Source organism: Etheostoma cragini, chromosome 20 (assembly GCF_013103735.1).
Source record: "Etheostoma cragini isolate CJK2018 chromosome 20, CSU_Ecrag_1.0, whole genome shotgun sequence".
NCBI classification, from domain to species: domain Eukaryota; kingdom Metazoa; phylum Chordata; class Actinopteri; order Perciformes; family Percidae; genus Etheostoma; species Etheostoma cragini.
The window spans coordinates 12,383,084-12,404,658 of record NC_048426.1 but is presented as its reverse complement, the minus strand read 5'-3'; the positions used below and the strand labels follow the sequence as shown (position 1 = coordinate 12,404,658).

General features: G+C 38.9%; 1 protein-coding gene across 6 annotated transcripts; it reads right to left on the bottom strand.

The window, feature by feature from the left end:
- Positions 1-207: 207 nt before the first annotated feature.
- Positions 208-21,575, bottom strand: impg1b (interphotoreceptor matrix proteoglycan 1b). Of its 6 annotated transcripts, XM_034859227.1 has the most exons (19): positions 20,374-21,575; positions 15,980-16,195; positions 14,736-14,902; positions 14,574-14,602; positions 14,174-14,208; positions 14,000-14,046; positions 13,728-13,877; positions 11,921-11,979; positions 11,474-11,661; positions 10,933-11,352; positions 8,879-9,528; positions 8,344-8,433; positions 3,135-3,354; positions 2,531-2,741; positions 1,691-1,876; positions 1,381-1,564; positions 942-1,025; positions 654-672; positions 208-344 (listed from the first exon to the last, which is right to left on the bottom strand). In XM_034859227.1, the coding sequence occupies exons 1-19, from the start codon at positions 20,438-20,440 to the stop codon at positions 325-327; spliced, it is 3,042 nt and encodes a 1,013-aa protein (XP_034715118.1). In that variant the 5' UTR covers positions 20,441-21,575; the 3' UTR covers positions 208-324. The 6 variants fall into 6 exon arrangements, 5 of the variants coding, with proteins under 5 accessions (XP_034715118.1, XP_034715116.1, XP_034715117.1 ...); XR_004654920.1 differs by lacking the exon at positions 1,381-1,564; XM_034859225.1 differs by lacking the exon at positions 654-672.

Here is a 21,575-nt window from a genome sequence, read left to right as displayed (position 1 = left end):
CCTACCATTCAATATGTAGAATAAATATTAGGTTCCACTTTAAGACAACCTAAGTCCACCTTAATATCCATAGCTCTCTGTCTAACAAGACACTTTGATCACTATGAACAATTAATCTTAACACTTTTAACACCATGTGTCTGGTCTACCGTACCTGCATCTTTACCATAGCATCCCATATATAGTTAAACAGCAACTTCTGTCTTAGCTATCTCATGTTTTGCGCCGCGTCGGCTGTTCCTCAGATGAACAAGGTTTCATCAAACAACTGTTACTTCGAAACATTCGTTATCTGATGCCCTTACCAGACAGCACTTTCTGTATTCATTTGGCGGTCGCCACGTCTAGAAAAGACAAGAGGTAGAAGGAAAAATTGCTTATTTAAAGTGGAATTATACAATTAGTGACAGAACTTTTAACTATATCTACTGAGTCATTTCCTTTTGTATACATCAATCAAATATGTACTTTAACTCAATAAAGGGACTATTTTTCATTGCAGAAGCACTGAGAGTTTACTACATGGAAATCATTACATGGTTAAGTTTTGATCATTTTTCCATAAAGCTATGTTTAAACGCTCATAATTTCAACAATGATTTGGTTTGTAAGTGAAAAATAAGCAATGGTGGCATTATGCACAGGTGTTTTACCTTTGCACACGTCATAGAGCTGTAAAATATTTAATGTAAAGGTTATTGTTATTGAATATCAGCAACTCTAAAAATACATACTGAATGGCTAAAGTACTAGGTCTCTCAAGATACTCTATTGTCCTCTTTATGTTTATTTCCTGGTTTGCATGTTTCATGAGAGAATCCAAAAAGATCCCACATTTTCTCTCTTTAACTTTTCTGTTAGGATGTTTTGGTAATGGAGTGTGTCTTTGTATCCTTTAACCTACCAAATCAACAATCATTACGTTATTCTTTGGTCCTTACCTCATTGTGTGGTATACAGTGATGGAAGTCCACGATTTCTGAGACTAACGTTTCTGATCTGGTTGTGTAGAGTTGTCTGGGGATCTGTGGAGACAGAGAGTAGACCAGGTTTACAGTGTGCTTCATTAATACAGCATAGAGCCAGGGGCAATGTGAATGAAAGCAGGCAACATAACCAGTATAAGAATCTGCCAGAGAGAAAGATCTACTACTCCTGAAGGTAGCATAGAACCATTAAAGCCACACTGAACAGAGTTTAAGCAACTTTGATGGTGAGTTTATAGTTCTAGATACAAAACAAAGATGAAACATTTGAAGGCTGAGGAAGGAAAACAAGCCAATCATTTGCATAGAGTGTGCTAGAGCGTATTAGTTTAAATTACTGTAGTTAGGTTTAAGGTAAGTAGTTTTAGTTGTTTGTGCACACAGAATTGTGTACCTCAATACTCAGATGTATGTTTTCAACTGAGGCAAAATGTTCTTGCTCAGACTGTTGGGATTGGGAAGAAGCAGAACTTGAAGGACATGGCAATGTGGACACTTGACTTAAGACACCATCATCATTCTCAAATACGGGGTTCACCCTCAAAGTATTCTCAAAGGCATAGGGAGCAAGGGTGTGCCTACAATGTAAAGGAAATGAGGTGATGGATTAAAAAAAAGTTTACAATACAAAACACTGCAAAAGCAACAACCTGAAACACAAAAAAACTGTTCAAAACAGGAAGATTAAAAGGGCTCGTACTTACACCAAAGCTACAGCCTTATGGATCCTTATACATTTCTTGTTGATAAAAAACAAAATGCCAATGATGGCACAAACAAAGCAGAGACTTCCCACGAGGCAGGTCATAATTATCGTAGGGTCTAATGGCATCAACACCAGCTCATTGCAGCGCTCGCCGTGGTAGTGCCAGTATTTACCTGCAGGGCATCTGAAAGAGATCAGAAAAAATATATAGATTAAAGAGAAGCAAACTGGAAACAACTCTTTCACTGTGATAGCAAGGCACAAAAGAAATGTAAATAATTATTACTTCTACCTTGTGGAAAACAATGTGACAAATAAATACATCATGATGTGTTCCCGAACATACATAAAATTGCCAACCAATTAAATCATGTCAGACTTTTTGTCCGTAATTCCAAGCTTTTCAATTCACATGAAACCATTTTTTTAAATTAAATTACTGAATGGATGTATCACACTAGGGAAGCAAGATGATCTCTAAATGGTTTTTCATTGTGACTTTAAATAAACTGTTTAATTCTCATTTGTGTACAGTATTCAAAAAAAGAATGCGTTGTTTTATGGTAGTCAACTCTTCACACTTTAATGTCCTTGAATGCACTATTAAGCAAATGATTTCAATACAGTCCGTGCTTGTGCTTGCAACACAATGATGATAGTTACAATAGAGTGCAAAGCAATGTCTGCTAGATAGAAAGGGATTTGTAAAGACTTAAGATATGCTTTTGAAAAAGGAGTAAGGTACAGTCTAGTACATTCTCTGGTTAAACTGTAAAACCTTTAAACAAGCCGAGGTCATGCTGTCTGTGTTTTCTTTCACTCGTCAGCGTTTGTGTACCTGCAGGTGGCTCCATGCCCTGGGATTATTTCACACAGGCCTTCATTCAGACAGTAGTCTGGCTGCAAAGTGCAGGTGCTCTGACACGGCAGGCCATCCACGATCCTGTAGCCCGGATCACAGAGACACTCCGCCTCTTCGGTCCAACTGTTTACCACGCAGCGTGAAAACTCGTTGCAGGCCAGGAACTTACAGGGGTCTGCATGGTCAGCTGAAACCAACAGAGAAGAGACTTGTTGAAGAAACAAAGACCAGAGAGAGGGGATAGCTCATTAACATTACGGAAGTGTCCACCTGCCTGTCACTGATTTAGAGGAGAAATGAAAGGGCGTTTTGATGGATGGGATTGAGGGTGGCTGCTTTCAACAAGGTGTGTTTGTAATGATGTCTAATGCAGTCATTAAATTGTCCAAGCAAAAAGACGCAAATACTGTGCATTACCTACAGACTGCAAAAGATAGCAAAGTTGTACACAGGGCACTATGATCTTATAGCATGAATGAACAAGTCAGCGCAAGAACAGTATTGAGATGTCAGCATCCTGTAATCACATAGGATGCACCAGGGATACAGGGATTATAGTGTCTAAGCAAGGACATTTCACCTGGTTCAACTTCCAGGGAGCGACTGTCAATCTCGATGTCGAGCCGTTTAGATGCCGCGCTGCAGAAGTCTTCGAGCACACAGTGAACCGCTTCCGTGAGATTGTAAGGTACCGGTTTGTCCAGTTTCATCTTGCTGTTCACTACAACGCTGCCATTCCTGAAGTTGAGAATTTCCAGCTGCTTGAATCCAGTCAAGTTGGATTGCAGATATGGCAGAAGCTGTTGGGAAGGAAGAGGAAAGCAATTTGTTACTTTGTTTATTTAATCTGCTTATTCCACTATTCTAATATACTGAATTAATTAATTTTGAAATATTAGTTTTCTGTGCAGTTAGTGATTAGTGAGTGTTCCCGGAAAGCAAAACTCAAGCAAGACAGATTTCATTTTACAGGTTAAAAAAGGAATCATTCACAAGCATAGGAGGACACAAATTCCCACTTGGATATTTAGATAGACAAATAATGTCAGGTTAATGTCTGTGCCAAGTGTCAGTAAAGATCTGTGTCCCCCTGAGATGAAAAGCAGGGCAGCAGAGACCACAATCACCTGTGGTTTAACTTCCACAACAACAGAACTGAGGTTGTCACAGCAAGGCTGATTTTGAATTTTTCAGGTCACATTATACAGTGTGACTGCTATGAATAGTTCATAATCAGCAAATTTTGATGCAAGCATGAAATCCCATCAACACTGCAATGGCTGTGCATATAGATCTCAATCAAAATTAGGGTTAGGTTTATAAGCAGCAGAACACCCCTGCTACTTTTAGTCAATAAAGAGCCCCACACATGATGAAAAGATCAGACACCAAAAACGACTGAAATGGATCAAAGCTATCGACAGTCCAAAACAAGTCTATAAAGATCTATAACAGTGCCAATCAGTAACATGATCATGCTACATTCTCAGGTCCAGTGTCTCTGCGTTGTCCCACCTACACTGCCAAACAAAACACAGCGCATAGACTACACAGCTGACAGTTGACCAGAATCTTTTACCGTATGATATCTGTTTCATCATACATCAATTATAAGCTTTAAAAATGTGGATGTTTTGGGGAAAAGCAGGTAAAAGCCAAATGGCAGTGACACTCCAGCAGCTAGCTGGTGAGATACTCTTAGCTGAAGCTAATCTCCTGCCTGTTCTCTGTTATTAAACCAACATCTTAGTAATTTAAGATTTTTATCTATGGAGTAATAAAAAGGATAAAAGTAGCAGATAAACTAGTCTTGCTTGAAGTTAGTTAGCCTAGCTTAGCAGAGTAGCAATAATTGCCATGTCTGCTGCCTTTAACTCTGGTGGAATAACATAATTTGATGTGGTTAAGCAAACACTAATCATTAATTAATTACCTTAATTGAAAATTAAAAATGTATTTATTTATAAGTGATTGACAAACAAGGCACACACTTAAGGTTTTACAATTTCTATATCTCTCATAAAGTTTAGCTATGTTTCTGTAGATGCCCTCTGCCTTACATTACACAGCATTCACATCTCCGGGTTTAAAAAAAAACATCTGTGCAGTAAACTAAAATCTATGCAGCCACATTTTTAGTCATATCTAACAATTTTCCACATTGTTGCATTAAAAACTATTCCCACAGACTTGCAGCTCAGATAACTGAGAAACCAATCTTTTAAAACTAAGGACTCGGACTGATGACGGTGGGGATATTTAGGCGGGGGAGGAAGTCAACCAGCTCAAGTAATGGACCTGCATCAATGTTCATCGATCTTAACCACTCTGAACAGCCGCAGTGTGAGAGGGAGCGATTACGATGCTTTAGCTGGCCTGGCTGTCGAGCAGGAGATAAGAGGCCTTAAGGAGCTCTGCTCTGATCGGGTTACTTCACTTATCACTGGCAGACAGTTTACTGGGGGATAGTTCCCTACAGCTAATAGTCTCTGGTAAAGTACGAGAGGGTCCAACATTCCGAACAAATGGGCAGCAGCATGCAGTACGACTGGACACAGCTTGCTGTTTGGTCATCCATTTGTCTCAATGCAATGTGTCAAGTATTACATGTACACCATAGATTAGAAACCAATCTGTAGCTCTGTTGCCTTCCACACAAGGTCAGAGCCAAGTTTTTTCATAACAAACCTCAGTGCCGGCTGTATTGTGGACCATGGCACAACAGACATACTTTAGCTTCCTTTTAGCCATAGAAATGTAGACAGCATGACACAAATACAACCGTAAATTCACATATGCGTTGCTGAGGTTACACATGTATCTACTGGTTCTTGTTTTAGAAAACCTGATGAAACATCCCTTCTCTGATGTCGAAAGAAAAGAAAAAAACACAAGGAATATTATGCCGCCATGAAATGTTTTTTTTAATGATTTGCCATGGCAAATGAAGTCATTCCAACCTCCATGTCCAATTTTATTGGTTGCTTCACAAACCAGTAGGTACAGGAGTAATGGAGGCAAAGGAAAATATAGCAGGGTGAACTTTGGGCCACTGTGGGCTAATGGTTCATGTGTAGGTATACATTCACATGAGGGACGGGGAATGTACAGTGTCACAAATGGGGTCCAATATCTAGCAAAACATTACATTATGTACATTTAAATGGGCTGCAGAACATATTACTTGACATTTCTTCATTATAGTTCCTGCTATTTTGTAGTGATTTAAAAAAAACACTGACCAGTTTGAAATATTTATCTCAAAGTGTCCCTTCTCTGCCTAAGTAGCCCATTTAAAGGACGATATGTTGACTATTCCTAATGGGATAGTGAGAATAAACAGGATATGGTAAATACTTACCAGCTCAAACATCTGGCCACATTAGTTTTGCCATGAAACTAAATACTTTGATTAATGAGGAAAGCTGCAATAACACGGTTTGGGCAACCATTAAAGATTGGAGATGGAATGTTATTTTCATTATTGTCTTAGATTTTTGTCTGTAAAATGCATCTGTGTATGTAATTTCTGTATACGTATCCCTACAACTTCATACTGTATTATCTGATCCAGTGCAGTCACTGTATATTTTTACAAACTAATTGAAAACTTAAAACTTAATTAGGAAAATTATGCATTCCATTCCAGAATACAAAATTAAAACAGATCAAATTCATAACATGAATCACCAAATCCTCAACTTTTCAAAGTCTTGTGTATCACTGTAACAAATTATGAAAATATAACACATTGTTAACTCTGAAAACAAAGCCAAGCTGTAGGAGCTCACAATAACTCTGCTCCTTTCGCACTGCAGCAAACACACAATCCAATTTGTATCGATGCTCCTCCTTAGTTTAAGGCTGAGGCCTTTACATAACACAGAGCGCAAGGCACAAGCTTAAAAATATGTCCCCTAACTTAACCTCGGGGTAAGCCTTGAAACTAAATAAAGGATGTCAAGTGATGCTTCGTGCTTTGATGTTTGCTAATAAGGTACAGGTTTTAAGAGACACCTGCTTGTACCCGGCTACTACAAATTTAAAACTAGTATTTAGGAAGAAAATGTGCAATGTAGCCTATTTGCCATAGAAAAAGGAACATAAAGGACACACATCACCACTGATTAAAAATACATGTGCATTTACACACAAATGCTCCAAAACAAAATTATCTTTTTTATTTTATTGTCTTATTGCCTAGAGTAGTAAAACTAGTATGTATGTACCAGATAACCAACACACTAAGACTACTGCAACGTGCGTACAGATGTAACCTGGCTGATGTCACACTAAGCAGATTGGAACCATTAATAGCACAATGTGTATGTTTCTGGAACTGACCAGAATTACTGAAAGCTTCTTACCACAAGTGACAAACCTCTGAGTCCTACAATGACTAAGGCAGACCCAGGTCTCATGATTCAGACTACCATGTACAAAGCAATACAGTTTTATCAATTAAAAATGTATGAATTTGCAGGACTTTTCTATTAGGTTGACTAAGCCTATTATCAAATGATTCTGCTCCACATTTTTTCTTTCTGCAAATTTCTGTTTAAGGCTTTAAAGTATGCACCAACACACCGGTCAATGTCACAACATACACATGAGGAACAAATGTACAAAAGTAAAAATCAGGATTTTGTTGGTGAAAAACTATCTAGCCTAACCACACTTACATTGTACACATAAACACAAACATATAGTCCCAAAACTGAGGAGTGTCTACGCTACATTATGACCACACCAGATATAAGCTTAAACAAGCTGTAGGAACAAATGACAACATATCTTTTGCTTACAGTGTTGTCCTGTAAAAGGAACAGTTTGACATTTTGGGAAATGTGTTTATTTGCTTTCTTGCCAAGAGTTAGATGAGAAGATTGACACCACTCTCACTATTACTCTGTGTCCACTTAATATAAGGCTACAGCCAGCAGACATATAACTTCTCTTAGCATAACGACTGTGAACGGGGTGAAACAGTTAGCTTGGCTTTGTCCAAAGTAGCAAAATCCACCTAAAAGTTTAAAAATTAAGAGTTTGAATTTTACAGGGGGTAATATACAGGAATTTCTTGGCCAAGCACTTCCTGAGGTGTTTTCTTCCCTGTTAGGTTGCCTGGCAACCAGAGGTGACACTATTAGAGACAACAAAGCGCTTTAGAGATGCTGGTAGAGGTATTTTGTTACCTTTGCACAGAGCCATGGTAGCTGTTTCCTCTTGTTTCAAGTCTTCATGATTGCTAAGGTGATTAGGCTGGCTCCAGCTACATATTAAATGGACAGATTTGAAAGTGGTATCATTATTCTAATGTGTTGTACCATTTAGCATGTCTACCTCTTTAAATCTCCAATTATTAGCGGAAGCCTCTTTTGATTTTATAGTTCGGAACTTACATGTACAAATCCCCTGCAGCCACAAACTGTACAACAGGGAAGTGCTGTAATATGAGTCAAACAGAATCCAAACAGTCCTTACAAAATGCCAAAACTCTAGAACAAATCAAAATAATTAAGGCAAAACACATAAAAACAATCTTGCCACATTAGAACCAGACTCGCAGACATAACCAATAGACATAAAGCGGCTGCAGCAGGAAGATGTAGTGTCTAATGTGAGGACAAAAGAAAAGTTGAAAACTAAAGCTGAGTGAAATGTTAGAAATTATAGGTTCTTTCAGATTGTTAGATACTGCATTTCAAAAAGATTAGTTAGTAGAAATAGAAAGGTCATGCACTCTCTGAGGCGTTGGAGATGTAGTTCCAATATGGAAAAAAAAATACCGGTATGGAGGCTAAGGTCGTCTTTCTCCCAGGCCCAGATTTACTGGAAGCTCCAGGTTTTGGCGAGTTTCTGGACCCAGAGTGCTGTGTCTAAGTGGAACAGAATAATTTCTTTATACTGTCAACACAATGCCTCCTCTAAAATAACAGCATTAGCATTCCTCGGATTTGATCAGAAATTTGGCGATTGGTTAAAGCCTTATGACACTTTAACACTTTTATTAAAAAAATACAATTTGTTGAAGAAACATATAAATGTATTATAATTTACTGTTTATTTTAGGATTAAAAAAAATGTGAGGATAAGGCTTGCTGCAAAGTGCATCCTCACAACAAGATTTAGATTAAGCACCAATGCGGGACTACTGTAAAATAATATGTTTCTCTTACTAAAATATCATCATCATCATCAACAGTAGGCCTATACATTGCACAAATGTACTTTTATCACCCTTTTCAGCTTGGGCTACAACAGCAAATATGAGAATGAAGCATGCAAAAGCATGATATCCAGCACAAAAGCTTGTGTACCTACCAGCTCAAGGAAGGTATTCTCCAACGATTTATACTCTGGGGAGCTCTTGTTGAACAGGTCATCAGAAAACATCATGTTAGTGACCCTCAAGCTAAAGAAAACCACTAACTCTTTGCCCTTATCCACTGCGGTCATCAGAGGGGTGCTGGCTTGTCTCATGGCCGGGGCCGCCGTGGATTCGTACGGGCCTTCGTCAGACTCTGAGGGGAATCCACTACCGCTCTCTTCTTCCAGAGGTTCAGTCACATCCTCCTCTGTCCTGTTCTGACTTGACACTCCATCCTCTTGAATGTTTGAGTTCTCAGGAGGCAGGTCTGTTGAGACCGAGGTCGCTCCACTGTGACCTCCACTGGAATCATCTCTGTCCTCGGGGGCTTCGCCGCTCTCTGCAGGGGGTGCCAAAGACTCTACGTCTTTTTCTGGTTCAATGCCTTGGACAAAATCCTCATGAGGTGACGATGTAGCGATTGTGACTGCTGCGTCTATGATAGATGTCTCTGTGGGATCTGTAGACTCTGGCAGGTCCAGGTTAACCTCCACATGTGTATCAGTATTTACTTCTTCTGGTTGAAAGTCTGGAGTTGCTAAGGGAAGGTCCTCATTCTGTTGCTCTGGTTGTTCCTCGGTGACCCCACCAGCAGGTTTGGGTTCTTGAAAAATAAAACATTTCAGAGAAGATGTGTTATGACCGGAAAGAGTTATTTTGTGCATGAAAGAAGTATTCAGGTACACAAATTGTTATACATGTATAATTGCAATTTAGGCAGGACACTCTTAGGCTGGATCATGTTACTCTGTTTCATCTGATAGGTAGCCTAACATAATCATTATATCTCACTGCTTTGTCAATTTGACAATACATTTCCAGAAAAATAGGTTGATACCACTCTCATGTTAAGTGAGTTAAGTTAAGAGCTAGGAAGTGATTGGCCTAACAAGCATAAAGACTGAAAGCAGAGAGAGAAATTGTAATTCTAGATGACTATGTCTATAAATTAAACTGATGAGATTCAATAGCTGAACTTTAGAGGTGCTAGTTGGCTGATTTTTGAATGTTGAAAATTGCCAGGTTAGTTGTTTCCCCCTGCTTCCAGTCTTTATGCTAAGCAAAGCTAACCATCTAGCTCCAGCTCCAAACTCAATGCACTGGCACGAGAGTGGTATCAATCTATCATCCAACTTTCATGTTAGATGAGGTCTGTCAAATTAAAATGCTGTTAATGTCTAGTGCATCACTTCATATACATTTACCCCAAATTCATCTAGAAAAGTGTGATACATTTGTTGGAAACTCCACTAGAGTTATAGATGAAGTTCTGCAGGTTTGAACAAAGTTTGGCTTTACAGCATGAATTTGGAATACCAGCAGGCCACTGCTTGTTAGTGGGTTTAATATGATGTATTGCCTCAGCAGGGAGCATCTTTGTGTGAAAAAAACAAACCACAGGCTCTTATTGTACTGCCATTTCCTAAGATGCAAGTGTTCTGTGCAGACATGTGTTAGTGAAAGAAGAAAAATAGGTCAGTCTTTATTTGTGCAGTCCAGTGCTGATACTCACCATCGAGTAGCTTAAATGTGTCACTAGAAAGTCTTTGGAGTTTCATGTGACACTTAGCAATGCAATAGCAATGATTTGAACATTCATATCCCAGTTAAAGTTACTCTCAGGGTTGAGGTTGATGGTGCATACTGAAAAGAACATACTTCTTCACCACCAAGAAAAGAGTGGATCATCACCCCACTAATCAACTAAAGTGTTGCCAAACAATATTAATACTAAATGAAGCACAGTACAATGGGTTAAATTCTTAATTGTTTTTCATCTACTCCTGTTCTTAGAAATGTTCTGTCTACTTTTAGATAGTAATTTCTTTGGTAACATCAATTCAAATACAACCAAAATCTACTTCTCCCTCTTTCTTTTCTATCTGCGGATGTGTTCTTTTTATTTCCCCCCGATCAGCTGTTCCTGTATCTTGTGTTTTAAGACAATAACATCATCCTCCCACTGCTTTCCCACCATCAGCAGAATCAACACCTGAAGCAGCCTTACCGTCTGTCACCTGTTCCTCAGGTTCAGCCTCACCAACTTCGTCATGAGGCTCAGTTGGTGGTATCTCCTCCACCTCTGGCTCTGCTTCCTCTCCCTGCTCTGTGATAGTTTCCAGATTTGTACCTGATGTTATGTCACCGGGCTCCTCAGCAGAATCTTCTGTGGATTCCTCCTCTGCTGATGACATTAATGGAGTCTCATCGATGATGGCTGGAGTGCTTTCTGGGAAGATGTTTGGAATGAAAGGCATAAAGGTGTGTGTTTCTGGTTTGATTGAAGAAGCTTCCAAAGAGTTTTCTATCACTGCCACAGTAGGGAGGAAAATGTTGTCCGCTGTCGGCGCCTGTGTGGTGTCGTCCTTAGATACAACGCCCTTAACAGGGTTCAGGCCGAGCTCCGAAACTGAATAAATTGTGGTTACTGAAAAGGAAGAGTTAAACATTTATAAAGCATTTAAATCCTATTCTAAGCACAAAAATATTATTCTATTCAGTTAAATGTAATATACACTCTATATACAGTATGTGCTATACATGCTCACCAGCCTCAAAGCTGAGTGTCTGTATGTCCAGTGACGGTTCCTGTTTGAAGGCCTTTACAATGATGTGTTTCAGTTTAGGAGCATTGACATCCTCGTCTGTTTCAGGCTCTTCAAGACCCTCAGGGTCATCGTTGAGCTCTGTTTCTCCATTAAAGACCACGGCATAACGCACAGACACATCCTCTGAGCTGATTAACAGAACAAATCATGTCAGAAACATTCAGAACGGACAGACCTTACTGGTGATGGACGTCTGCTAAGACAAAAGAGGGTATTTTGTGGATGTTGTAGTTTCTCTTGAGACTTGAGCCATATTAGGGGAAAATAATACCAGGGGAAAAGTATAATAAATTAATGTTTGAGCTATTTACTTTGTTGTTTTGTCAAAGTCAATCATTCAATCACAGCTAATCGATTAAGAAAACCTATAAAAAAAAATAAACCCACCGAAATCCTAGAACACGAATCTCTTTGAATCCTGGAACTTTTTCAAAAACACGAATTATCTAAATAAAAGAAAAACAAGAGGTTTAATGAACCATGAACATTTTCTCTCCAATCATTTTGCTGTGCATTATTGGGCTTTGCCGTTGTGTAAAAACCATGATCTCTATGTGTAGTGATTTTATTACTGAAGGTTTAAAAAGACATTTTGAAGAAACGTTTTCATTGGACATTAGCACATCAGCCAATAAAAACAACACATTCCAGTTGCTGCACTGTACACTACAGCTGCAACGGTTCGACTTGTCAGTTAGTTTATCGACAGAAAATGAATGGCAACTATTCTATGCAAAAATGGCAAACAATCCCTGGTTCCATTGTCTGAAATGTGAGAATGTGTGTGTCTTTTTTTGTCATACACAATGGTAAAGTGAATTTCTTTGAGTTTTGGACAGTTTGGTTGGACAAAACAGGACATTTTAAGACATCACTTTGGACTGTGGAACAATTGTAACAGGTGTATGATGTGATTTTTTTATATTGCATAGACAAAACAATTAAATGGTTAATCGAGAAATTAGTCCATAGCCTATTGATTGATAATTAAAATAACCGTTAGTTGCTGCACATGTGCTACTGTAAAGGCTTCATATTAATTAGTAAAAGCATGAATTGGAGTCAGGCCGGTTTAAAAGGTTTACTGTGCCTGAAATTCAAAACACGCTTTGTCAATGGGTGGTTATTTAAAACGGGTAATATAAGCAAAAGGGGGGAAATGCATGCAGGTAAGCAAAAATAAAAAAAATGCAGACAAAACAAGCAGAAAGTGAAGTGGCCTGGAAATATGACAAGAAGCTGATTAGGGGATTTGGAACAGGTGTGCATTTGAGTATGGAGGACAGCTGATAGCTAAAGGTCGTAACATTGAGGACTTCTTCAGGGCATGTGAAACATTGGTAAGAATTAGGCAAACTGACAACAGGTAAAAAGAGTTATGTAATATTAAGAATTGGTAGTTGCCATGACAGCTACAAGCAGATGCAGTTGCTCTTGTTTTTTAATCCAGCAAGATGGGCAAGTCATTTTTAAATATGGCAAACATTTCCATTATGTTTGAAGGCTTGACATCAAAGTTTTAGGAATTAACCTGATTAGAGTAAGTGCCCACTATTTGCATTTGTCTATGACCTCATTGAAAAATATAAAAAATATGTATTTTGCCTCTCTTTCAGCCAACATTCAGTTCTTTGGAAAAGGAAGTAATATACTAATGGTTTAATACTAGTAGAAGTCCTTCTTAAGAGCTGTGTTTAGAGCCTCAGTCAATGCCTTCTTAGTCAGAGGTAATCTATATGATTAGATTTTACTATTTCAGGCATTTGGAAGTCTTATCCATAGTCTCTTGGTTGCGACCTAAAAGCTGTTAAATCAATCAGGGTGAGATTTACAATGGCTGGCAATCAGATTGATCTCATTGTAAGACAGCTTGCATAATGATACAACAGTGCTGCAAAAGGAGGGAAGAATAAGGGGAGAGTAATTTCTGGCCGACACAGAGGAGGAAATTTTGTCCGCAAAGAGATAACAGGTGACAAAACAGCTGTTGTACAAAAAAAGTGTAATAATACACCCACATTTTACCATAGCAGATCTCACTCGCTTCTTTTTCTGTAACATTTCAAGGTTTGATCACTCTCGGAAGGATCTCAAAAAGCTTTTAAAACCCAGCTCTGCTATCAAGTGTAAAGAAATGTAAAGAAGCGGACTGGTAACATTTCTGTTGGTCTGTACAGTCACACTTGGCTCTCACCTTGTTTGTGAGCTCTCGTGTGATCTCTTGGAACTGCACGGCCCCTGCGTTACTGAGCAGTTTGTTGAATACCGGGTCCACGATGGTGACTCTAAACTCAACAATATACTCCTCATAGTTCTCTTTGATCATGTTGGGGTCTTCTGGGATCTGGCGAGGAAAAGTCAAATGACATTCTTGTTAGACTCGTGCTGCCAGATTTTGTGTGTGCTTGGATTGTGATGTATTCAAAACCTTAACATGCGCTTCTAAAACGTTGTGGGTTAACTTACCACGTCAGCCTCAGTTGGTAGCAGAAAAGGTGCTGGTGTCCATGTGCCTAAGACAAAACAGCAACTCACTTGTTAATTTATGATGTTGTTATGAAAATGTATTGATAGTTTTATAAAGTAGGCTACTCAAATTGCTTTCATTGAACAGCAATGGTGCGTTAGTGTTAGACTCACAATCCCTTCCTGACTCAGTGGTTCCAGTGATAACGCTGAAAATAAAACAATGTTTTTGTTACACATTTGGTTAGACAACAATGAACATTTACTTTACTTAATTCTTGAGATGGTCAAGAATCCAACATTGATTTTTGCCAAATATCTAATATATTTTTTTTTGTTTGGGGTGGCAAAGGTTGGTTTATACATTCTTTTAACATTTTGAGCAGAGGTGCCTCTAATGCTTTCATTGCCTCTTTGAAAATGAAAACACATCATTTACCAATTATTTAACACTTTGCACTGTTAAAAACCAACAAATTTTTTTATCCTATACACACATTTTGGTTTAAAGGCAAATATAGGTAAAAACAGGTAACTTATATCTAATACAAAATGTAAGAAGGTTTGCACATACCCTTCAATTTCAGCTTGCTCAGCTACTCTCTGGAAATAAAAAAACAAGATTAACTGTCATAGATTTACACTGTAGGCCGATGAGAAAACTGCCTTGCAGTATGAACACATTGCCAAGTGGACCAGTGAAGGTATTTCAGTTGTGTTCGGGTGCTGGACTCACTATGGCCACCAGGTCCAGATGCTCTTGAGAACTGCTGAAGTTCTGGGCCAGGTCATCCATGCAGAGGTTTTCATGCTGGCAGGTGTGAAGCCAGGCTCTGTACTCCTCTGAGTTTGGGACTCTGTCCAAGAAGATCCGAAACGCTTCCCAGATCGCTTCCTGACAAACTGAAAAGCTGTCGTGTTATTTTGTGGATGTTATAAAATATGTACAGTATATATGTTAAAAAGCATATAAAGGATGACTAGACCTAGCATTACATATATTTGCAACAAGGGCAGACAGGAGGAAAAAAGCATGGAGAACTCAAATGTCTGAAGATAAAACGGATTGCTGGTATTGATCTTGGCATCTCTGCATGTGGGGAGTTTGATTTAGTGATTAAGCAATAAGAATGTTTTCCCCTCAGAGAAACATTTCCTGGCAGTTTCACATATGAATGTGCGGCACATAACAATCTAGAATGGCACAATGCTACAATAAATAACAAAATATATTTGATGTGATATGATTGGGACACCACCAAAAAGTATGAATGCCTGTCTCAGTAAATGTCAATCTGTAAATTTAGGGCTTTGCATGTCAATAACATTCATGAAAATATTAAAATCATGAGTACAAATATCCCCTGAAGCCACAGTAGGTTTTATCTGCCTGTTTGTGGGGAAACAAGCTCCACATTGTTTAATATCTTGATGCCTGAGGGAAATCTATTCTCCGACAAACTCATTTCTGGAGCAGTGCCATTACATCCAATACACCAAATTAATCTGCCACATTTTAAAATCATACGCCACAGCAGCTGTTGTGGAACAATTTGTAATACAATGCCATTGTGAAAGCCAAGGTAGCAATCTTTGCCTCTTAAATTATCCACAATTTATCTTTCTTGAACAAAGAATATTTGCGTATGAGGTTTATTATAGTAAGTGCTTCAGTATGTGTATCCCTAAAAGAGCTTTAGTGCATTATTCAGTGGCATCCTGTCAATGTCACCAGGCTCTAAACACTCAAGACAAATAACAAATATCTATATTAAGCTTCATGTATGTGTGTGTACATCAACTGATAAGATTAAGAGAACTGTACACCTGTTTGATTAAGTGCTTTATTCTTATTTTGACACAGAGTCAATGTTTAAGAAAAGGCTCATCATTTCACTGTAGGTCATAATTATGCATGAAGTTAAACTTCAAAAAGTTAATTCACAATTACATTAGCTCACATCCATGTCTACAGTTTACCTCTGAGCTTGTAATAGGCCCGATGGCTGCTGATGACTGTTTTCACCGTCTCCTGGGGACACACCTTGACCCCCGTGGTGAGCAGCGCCGACCTCTTCGTCCGATGTCCGTCCTGCTCTGCTCTGACAGTTGTGGTGTGTCTGATAGGTCTGGAGGCTTCTAGAAAGTGTCGGTACTTCACATCCCTGAGTCCAGAAAAACCGTGGTCATGAAGGTCTGCAAGATCAGTCAGTGAAGTTGTAATTTCAGCAAGAAATATAATCATTTGTACAGTATTCGGTATTCAAGTAAACGTAAAACGTGTGAGCACTTCATGATAGGTCCAGTAGCTGAAATTGTTTTGACAATCTCGTAAGTGTGAGTAAGTGGAAAATTATTCACAATGCAAACACAAAAAATCTTACTTATAAATCATAATCATTTTAATGACATAGCTACTCATTTAAAACATGTAGCCTTCACCCTGAGTGCAAAACCACAAACCGTAACAACAAAACTCAGTTTGCTTTATAACAAGCAAAGCAAAGGGTTATTTTGAAAAGGGGCACTGAACCAATTTTACACACTAAGATCAGTTGAACCGTCTGATTGTCCTCCTGTGAAAACAGCAACAACCCTGATGATGTCACAGTGATGCCATCAGGGTTACCAGTATCTCATGTAGAGCTCAACAATGGCCGGACACATTTTCAAATTGTCTCTTCATTTACTCACATTCAAAAACTGCTGACATAAAGACTTTTAAGCCTGTAACCTAGTCAACCAATGGGATTAATCATGACTGTAAGACATTTGATTGTGTGTAAGAAACAAATTAGAAAGTGAAAGAAAAGGATTGTAGAGTTCAGGAGTAGCAGTTTTTAGGTTTGGTAAACATTTCCATTGTAACAGCGAGCTCCACCAATCAGAGACGGCACTGTTGCCCTAAGTGTTGTACTTCTCCATGGCATCACAAATAAAACATGTTTTTATTAAAATAAGGTTGATATCATACAAATTCAGGGGACCGTAAACCCATTTCACAGTTTCATAGCTCATAGTAAGTCCTCATCGGATGGTTACAACATTATGGCTAATGATCAAAATCCTGATTTAGAATAGATGACAGAGATTTTTACTTCTGGAATCACACTGAGCTCTATTGGGCTTGAAACTTTGTAAATATTGACAGAAAGCTTTTCTTGTGAATTTGGTTGTGAAGACATGGGCATTGGGGCTACAATGAAACACGCTATCAGGTTGCATGGAAGTGCAATACTACATCACTGAAGTTCCCTTGGAATATCTTCCTTTTCTTAGTCTTGTAGTGTGTACACAAGAATCAACACCAACTACCACTGAGGAGGAGTATTTAATTTGACAGCCACTTAATCCAACAAGTTACCTCATGGCATCTGTCCAGCCCTCTTACTGTAAGTTAACTGCTGCTTCATCTGTTGCTGCCTATAAATAACATCTGGCTTTGCAGTGAAAAGTATATTATACATAGAGAGTCCCTGAAAGTCTATTTAGGGACAATTTAGCAGAAACAAATCCTTTGTATCTCTTTCAGGTCCTAGAGCTTTTGAGGAGCTGGTTTGTGACTGGAAAGGTTTCATTGTGAATCCTTAGATAGTGCACTGATGTGTAGAGAAAGCAAATGAGTAACACTCTCTTCTACCTAAGGAACAGTTGCTAAAAAGCCCTCGGGCAACTTGACCCAAGTTGCATCACTGAAGCTGCTCAGTGGCCAAAAGTGTAAGGATGAAGTGGTGCTGGGCAGCGTCCAGGTGTGAATGTGCAGAAGTGCACGCATGAGGATTACAGTTGGAAAAGGATGTGCGTGCAAAGCAAACCTTAAAGAGATTAAAATAAGGTACAGGTGGATACCCAGCTGATTTTAGTGGCTAACAAAAACAATCCAACCGCACAAACATATTCAAGTCATGACAGACAGGACTATTTCCGTAAATGATATCGCTGAAATGCTGCACACATTATGAGGAAAATTTCACCTTAGTAAAAAAAACAAGCTCATGCAGCCGCAGTAAATACAAGAAGGTAATTCCACACCATTACACAAGCCCAAGCCAGTCACCCCATTGAATAAAGCTATTTTAGAAGAAAAAGACGCATTGTCGTGCCAGGTGGCAAACCTCTTTCTAAGACAATAAGCCAGGATTTCTGAGCCCCACAACACAGGCTGGAGGTAGTCGGACCCAAATAATAGACTGTGCCTCCTTTGGATTAGGGAATATAATGATAACAGAAAATATAATTATACCATTTTTATTATATTGGCATCAGACACAGAACTTTTAGCTGGAAACGCTGTCTTTTGTGAAGATTAACAAAAAGAGGGAAATCTTTGTGCATTAATACCGCATAGCCACAACAGCCATTAAGTCATATCCAGCATGGTGAACACTGCACCACAAGCAGGAGAACACAGAGTGCAGAGAGTGTCAAGCAAGAACATGCTGCAAGTATGTGAATTTGCAGTTGCATGTTATACGATATCAAGCTAATGTAATGCTGCAGATGAGCCCTACATCATAAATGATGATATAAAACATTAATACAAATATTAAATGATTCAGATCCTTCTGATAAAATTGATTGTAGAGTACTGAAATTATAGCAATGATAAGCTTGGTTGATTAATCAATTAGTTGATCATAAGAACATTTGTAAAAATGATTTGGAATATTTTTTCTTTCTCTATGTTTTATATCTTTGTTAACTACCGGTAAAACCTTTTGATGTACTGATATTCTGAATTTTAAAACAGTCAAATGGAAAGATCACCTCAGTGAAAAATTGTGATTGACTCCTTATACTATTTTTTAAGGAAAGATTTACCAGTAACGAAAGGAACCTTTAGTTATGGCAATAATACTAAGTATATTAAGAATCACAATTATGTAATTGATATGTTGGAATTGTAATAACTAGTTTTACAGAGATGTATTCTCTCTGAGTTTGTGTGTGCCATTGTATTTGTTTTGAAACGTTACATGTTATATTATTTTATTATTATTATTATTGTATTAACCATTTCAATGCTAAAACACCACTGCACCCATCACACATTGTGTTATCATTCAACTTGAAATTGTGTTAAGATTTAGTTGGGGGAGAAAAAAGATTGAATAGCTGGGAATGCTAACATATAAACAAATTGCCTTGTGGGAAGCTTAAAATATTCTGTGTTGTTGAGAATGACAGAGACTTGTGGTGGTTGTTGTATAGATACAGTACACTGTTAATCACTGTAGTACATCCAAATAATAACCTCTACAATGAACAACATTGTTTTCCTTAAATCCAAATTTGGCCCGACACCAAGAACATGCAAAGAATGTGTGGCCATTGATGTTGCAGCCTTTAGCTTCATGGGCAAATGACCCCCAGTTTGGAGTCTGTCAGGCAAACCCATTTATCTGACAAAACCTTCCACTTGCAAACATTTCAGCAGATCAGGGTGGCCTAAAATTTTGCTAAATCATGTGTGTTTCAATTAATAGTCACACAAGCAAGGCATTTTAAATTTGTTTTATGAAATCCGGTAAGCTTGAAGCCTGACTTGCACGTGCGGAGACACGAGGGCCTGAGTGAGAGGAGGGAGTGTTTGAGTAGGTCTACATGCCCAGTGTAGCTGCAAAAAGGCCTCACAGCAGAATTACAAGCCAGAAAAGATTAGCATCCTGCGACACTGGGAACAGAATGGCTTTTGTTTATTTCAGGATAATAAGCTCAACCAAGCACATCACACTAAACAAGACAACCAGTGCAGACACAAATGTTATCATTTGTGAACTGGTGCTATCGTTCTCAGTGAACATCTATTATATGTCTCCGCCCGTATAATTCATGGTGAATATTCATAACCTTAAAAATGGCTTGCTGGCTCGCAAAAAAAATCTGTTTGAGAATGAGCTAACATTATGTAGTTTGAAAAGAGAGATCTTTAAATAGAATAACCTTGTTGCCCTTGAAATGGATCACCAACTCTTTAAGTGATCCATCATACAGTAGTACCTCATTGATAGAAAACCTGCAGGAAGGTCTTCACACCAAATAATAATTTGTCACTACCTACATTTTTTTGAATGAACACTGACATTTTTCGTTTGACAAGGTTGGGTCCTTCTTTCTTGGTGTGTGTGTGTGTGTGTGTGTGTGTGTGTGTAGAAATATAGTAGCGGCTTACTGCTATAAATACAGAATTGCATCTGTACTTGCTGAGAGTGCAGCCTAAAAGAGTTAGATTGTTGAAAGAAAAATACTTGCATAAGTGCCACTAATGCGTCTGTGTGAATGCAAACAGCATTGGTTTCTCCAATCATAACAGAAATGCACAAACTGAAAGAAAAATCTCAACAGGAGTACCAGTCTTCCTACAGGATTCTTACCTTTGATTCGACTTGCTTGGAGGGTAAACAGACACAAAGTGAAGAATAGTCCTGACTTCAAAATCATGATGGGTTAATTTATGTGGTTTTCAAGTCCAAAGTTGTCATTTGTAAAAAGACTGTTGCAAACAACAGTAAAAGCGACAATCTCTTTTATCTTGAGTCCAGTCGCAGAGTGTGCAACAGTGTCCACATCTGTGCTGACAAGGTCTTCAGTTTGTTAGCATGTACCAAAAGGAGGGTGTCCAGATCTCTCCTGTCTGTTCTCCAGCTTAGTTCTTCAACAGAATTTTGTTCTTGGATGCTGCTGGATCCCTGTAGACAAACAAGGTGGCTGCATGAGTAGATGAGCAGAGGGAGGGAGGTGAGGTACAGGAAGGAGAGACGGTGGTTTGGCTCAGGAGTTTTCTTCTTTGCTGTCAGTGTGACAAACAGTGACGAGGTTAAAAAAGCAGGCTCTGTTTTGAGGCTAATCCCTTTACCTTCTTCTTGCTGCTTGTAATCCCTGCGCGTCCACGTGGCCGCCTGGCCTCATCCTGTTAGCCACCTTCTGGACCCTCATCTGTCAGCTGAACAAACGTGGGGATCTGCCAAGCAGCCTTGACCACATAACTACTCCCTGCAGTTGCCCCAAGTTGATCACTGACGTCCAGACTCTTTGTGTGTTCTTATCTTCCTCTACATGTCCCTGTCCAAGTGCCAAGCACTTCCTCTTTTCTCTCTCAGTTTAGATTTATCCTGGGTGCCCAGAGCAAATTCCTGCCTCTCGGGCCAACAATTGTGGGTGCCAAGTAAGGTCAGGATTGCCGTTTTGTTCCGTGCTGTTCACCCGGCTACCGGTCAAACAATGTGCCTCATTCCCACTCTAGCTGCACGGCCAAGTTCAGGCCTCTCTTCTTCCTGTAAAGAACAGTGTCTACATCCAACCCTGACCCTGTTGGCTGTTGCTGATGCTGTTTCATCCTCCTCCTCTGTTATCTGCACTGTTACCTGTGAGATGGAGTTCAACCCAACTCACTTCCTGAGGTGTCTTATTGATGCTCATTTATTCCATATTTGTCCCATCCAATGATACTTTGGCATTGCTCCCAAAAAAAAAGAAAGAAATCAGGATCAGGAAAGTCTCCATCAAAGATTATGTTCCTCTATTCTCTCTGTAGAATTGGGTGCTGGAGGTAATGGCTGTGATGAAAGAAGCCTGT